Below are 4,575 nucleotides of genomic sequence, written 5' to 3' on the forward strand. Positions count from 1 at the left end.
CCATTCGAACATGTTAGAGCATGAATGCCACGTCAAGTGATGAAGTAGCTAATTATGTCACTTCGAAGAATTAATTCGGTGTTTTGAACCGGTTCTTTGAAAAGACCAATTCAAAAGAACCGAATTACTATTCAAAGCCATTGCAATGAATTGAAAAAGGCACGCATTTTACATTGATGTGCCAAGTTAGTTTGCTATAGTTAGCAACCTGCAGTTAGGCTATAACTATTATTAGGCCATAGCTATTGGCAGATTTATTTTCAATCATTCATTCATTCTGTATTGAACTGATGTCATTTTTCATGTTGCTTTTACCGCGTCATAGTCTATAAATGCAAGGACGCACGGTTACGATTTTTAATATAGGCTATTAGACTAGTGAATAATAGCTACTCAGGGTCATTCAGGAGCCCTGGCCTGATTGAGATGTCATCAGGAATTTTAAAACAGGATTACCTGGCATCCCACTAAATGAATTTGCTAAGTACATTGCCCACAAAAAGCCGCTAAAAGCCGAGCAAATGGACTGTTTGCGAAAATAGCATCGCTGGAAGTCTGATTAAGACACGGGCTTCAGTCCTGTTTGATCTGAGCTCATCAAAGGGTCCTTTACACAGGCTTCATTTTACACCACTGTAAGCTTTGGATGTACAATTAAAACAAAGCCAATAGACAAAGGGATGGGGATGAACCCTGCCAATTCACGTTTAATGAAGTGTATTGAGCGTTTGTCCTGTGGTCGTCTATTAGAAGTGACCCGGCCCTGTCAACAACATCAAAGACATTGATTTGGGAGTTATCCCGGAGAATTGGGCAGACAGACACTTTGAAAATGTTAAATCGTTTGCGCAGTTTATGCTCACCAATTTATTAATACATGCTACATTATTATTGGTGGTTATCATTTAGGAGCAATCTATCCATGCTGCAACATATTTAATTTTAGACTGCGAATATCTGAAATGTTTCAAATCTATGGAGTCACCTCACCTAGCCTAAATTTTAATACAGATTCACATGGGTAGCTCAGTTCATTTGGATGATATTTTTTTATTTATTTATTTTTTAAAAGCGAGACTAATCAGGAAGCCTAATTGTTTTATTCTGTTCTAAAATTTAAAGCTCAAATCGTTTTAATATAGATCAATAGATGAACCACGTCACCTAAGAAGAGCATCGCATTCTTATCTCAGATTGCTAATCACTCACTATTTGTTTAAAAGCACAGACTGAACGATAATTAATTCGGTAAACTTCTCACTTCTTCTTATTTGCATATTCACTTTGATCTCGTGCACTTAATCAAACGCATTTCAAAGAGCACTCCATCGCGGTTATGACTCAAGATCTGCTAAATCTGCCAACCTACAGCATTTCTAACATGGAATATACAAACTCACTGTGAAAAACTATGAAACTATAGGAAAATAAACTCGGAATATTCAGGCGATAGGTCCAGTGTCAAGTATCCTGCTTTTTGAATAATGAAATAATCAGACTGCATGTGATATTGTAAAAAATATACAAATTATATATATAAAATTATTGTATTATTATTATTATTATTATTATTATATTATTATTATTATTATTATTATCCCAAATATATGGTACAGACTGACTTTTGCGTCACTTTGATTTTAAATAAAAGCAGATAAAGTTTTGTAAATGGGTAAATGTGCATCTACAGTAGGCTATTGCATAATATGGCCATATAATACAATATAATACTGAATCTGTATATAATCAATAATCTGTATAGTCATTTTTGACTTAACTTCATATTTCTCTCAGCAAATGACTGACCTCCCCATTAATGTGAATTAAATAAGCAGTGTTCCTGAAGTGGCTGTTTGATGGCATCTCGTGAAGACGTGCTTACAAACACACTGATAGACACTACGCTTTGAAATTTCATCCAGCTCTTTGTTACTCTCAGCGAGGGGCGGGAGCGCAAACAACCCCGCGCGCGTATAAATGAAGCGTCTCGCGCTCATGAGGAACCACAGAAGAGCTCTGCTCACCTCGGGAATACATCCTCCATCCAAGGAATAGCAGACCTGACGATGTTGCACACTGCCATGTTCTCAACCGCTTGCCTCATTCTTGTGGGCTTCATCAAAGTGGCATCCGCTGGTTCTGTGGTGCTCAACTCGAACGCTATTAAGGTCGGTTCAGGTGTGGCGAGTCCCAGTCACCCGGTCAGCCCGAGTCCGGATGAGTCACCTGCGGACAGCGGCAGTCTGAACTTCGCCGTCGATACACCGCAGGTAAGAATATAAACGAGCACATGTTATGTTCAGACAGCTGTTTTTAAATCGTGGTCGTAAGACTAATAGTGTATTTGTAAACTTCAGCAGCCTTTAATCTGCGAGAGTGACGAGGAATGCGGTGGCGAGGGGTTCTGCTTCCTGTCTCGCGGTGTTTGTCTCCTGTGTAAGAAGCGCAGGAAGCGCTGCATCCGGGATGCGATGTGCTGCCCTGGCAACCACTGCAGCAATGGTAAGATCAAACTTATGAAAGAAAAAAAAAAAAAAAACATCAACAAACAGTTTAACAATTAACAAGCAGTTTTGGCTAACTATGAACCTCTTCCTATTAGGAGTTTGTCTTCCAAATGATCCTGACATGATTCATCAGATTGGAATGGAAGAGTTTGTGTCCATCTCCAATGAGAACTCTACTTTTGTGATGCCACCAAAAGTTCCAAGTCAAGGTTCAACACAAAACCAAATGCTAAAAGGTAAATAATGCTTTAAATAACTAATAGACTTTATCAACCACCATGTTATGTTGACTTTATGTTTGGGTGTATATGTGTAGAATAGCTTCAGGTCATTTTCAGATAATGTTCCTTTGAAATAATTGCAACTCAGTAGGCAGATATTTGAACCCTCTGGTGTATCACTAAGTAGGCATGAACTTTTCAGGAATGTGAGCGGTATTAATTAGGGTTGTAAAGTTTCCAGAAACTTTCCAGGATTTTTTTTAGAAATTCTTAGAAACTTTCTATCTAATTAGATGTGACGTAGATTAGACATGTAGAACTTTTGGAGCATGTTGAAATGTGTTTATAATCCAGTTTTAAGACTAACACGTGCTTATAAAGTAAGACTAAGTTTATGTTCATCAACCTGATCCCTTAATGTGACATTTTTCTGATGCCCCAAAAATAACATGTCAGTTGTGCATGATATTCATGGATGTTATTTTGTTAAAGGACTGGAGGGAGAAACCTGTCTGAGATCATTAGATTGTGCTGAGGGACTCTGCTGCGCTCGTCACTTTTGGTCCAAAATCTGCAAGCCCGTCTTAAGAGAAGGCCAGGTCTGCACCAAGCACAAGAGGAAAGGCACCCATGGCTTAGAAATATTCCAGCGTTGCGATTGTGGAGATGGTCTGTCCTGCAAAACGCAAAGAGGAGACGGCGGCAAGTCATCACGGAGTCTGCACACTTGCCAGAGACACTGAATGAACATTTAAGGAATTTTCTTCCACGAGCTCAAAAACAGACTTGAGCGACGAGCGGTTGAGGGGAACAGGACTTGGAATGGGATACTCTGTTTTCAACTGGTTTCCTCCATTTTCTTGTGTCAACATTGCAGAGTAGATATAATTGTTTCTCAACGGAACTTAAATATTGCAGTAAATTACTGTATTATACTGTAAATAATATAAGGCAGTTGGCACTTAATTCAGATATTTTTGTCAACCCTGTTTTGAAAGAAGGTGCTTCAGTGTTTTACTAGTCTATCTTATTTGTGTATATCTGGTTTTTACAGTCATATAGAGCTGATTTAAATGTCTATTTTATTCTAAATAAAGATTGTACAGATGATATTCAGTTTACTGTGTTTTAAGTCATGCTTGCATTAATATGTAAAGAATACACAGAATGTTAAGTTAGGTGTGGTCAGAGCTGAGGAGGTTTTATGTATCCCCCTCTATGACTTTAAGGTATTCAATAAGGTGTGTCTATAAAAAAAAAGTCATATTCAATTGCATCAGGGAGGCTATTTTTAGTTTGTATTACTTTGAAGTCATTTTGTGTTACACATGTTGAAACAAAGTTACCAAAGAGAACAATATCAAAATGATCCATCATTTAAATAAAACACTTTTTTTTAAGAATATAAAATAAACAGATAAAGCGATGTTACAAACAAAAAAGAAAGAAAATCGCAGTAATGTAAACGAACCCATCTTGAAACGGAGATTAAAAGCCACCCATGTCTGATTGATCCGATGCTTTGAAAAGCATTTATATAGACAGGTCACACATTACAAACAAGCATCTGTTTGAGGTCTGCTTGTGAATTCTGTCTGTCTGTCTCTCTCTCTCTCTCTCTTTGAAGGTGAGAGGCTTTAATATGGTCTAGCACGTGGAGACTGACTATAGTCACCTTCTCTTTAAAGTTCAAGGATGCTCACTGATAGTGGCAGCGTTTAATGGCTCTGTCTGCTCATAGCGAGAGCATGGGATGGGAAGCAGTTTTATTACATTTCAGTGAATCATTATAGTTGTACACTGTTGATTATTAACCTCCTTTATGTTTTAATATTGGTCGTTTTAAA

General features: G+C 37.7%; 1 protein-coding gene across 2 annotated transcripts; it reads left to right on the forward strand.

Annotated features, from left to right (window-relative positions):
• Positions 1-1,943: 1,943 nt before the first annotated feature.
• dkk1b (dickkopf WNT signaling pathway inhibitor 1b) lies at positions 1,944-3,839 on the forward strand. 2 transcript variants are annotated; one of them, XM_079851034.1, is made up of 4 exons: positions 1,944-2,270; positions 2,358-2,502; positions 2,603-2,743; positions 3,221-3,839. In XM_079851034.1, the coding sequence occupies exons 1-4, from the start codon at positions 2,067-2,069 to the stop codon at positions 3,469-3,471; spliced, it is 741 nt and encodes a 246-aa protein (XP_079707160.1). In that variant the 5' UTR covers positions 1,944-2,066; the 3' UTR covers positions 3,472-3,839. The 2 variants fall into 2 exon arrangements, with proteins under 2 accessions (XP_079707160.1, XP_079707159.1); XM_079851033.1 differs by having other exon boundaries at positions 1,996-2,270; positions 2,361-2,502; positions 3,221-3,539.
• Positions 3,840-4,575: the final 736 nt, after the last annotated feature.

Source organism: Squalius cephalus (genome assembly GCF_949319135.1).
Source record: "Squalius cephalus genome assembly, chromosome: 19".
Taxonomy (NCBI): domain Eukaryota; kingdom Metazoa; phylum Chordata; class Actinopteri; order Cypriniformes; family Leuciscidae; genus Squalius; species Squalius cephalus.

Excerpts from the sequence above, each read along its gene's own strand:
- dkk1b (XM_079851034.1), top strand. The coding sequence starts at position 2,067 with ATGTTGCACACTGCCATGTTCTCAACCGCTTGCCTCATTCTTGTGGGC. Across the intron at positions 2,271-2,357 it reads TCGCCGTCGATACACCGCAG|CAGCCTTTAATCTGCGAGAG; the intron begins GTAAGAATATAA and ends TGTAAACTTCAG. Across the intron at positions 2,503-2,602 it reads TGGCAACCACTGCAGCAATG|GAGTTTGTCTTCCAAATGAT; the intron begins GTAAGATCAAAC and ends TCTTCCTATTAG.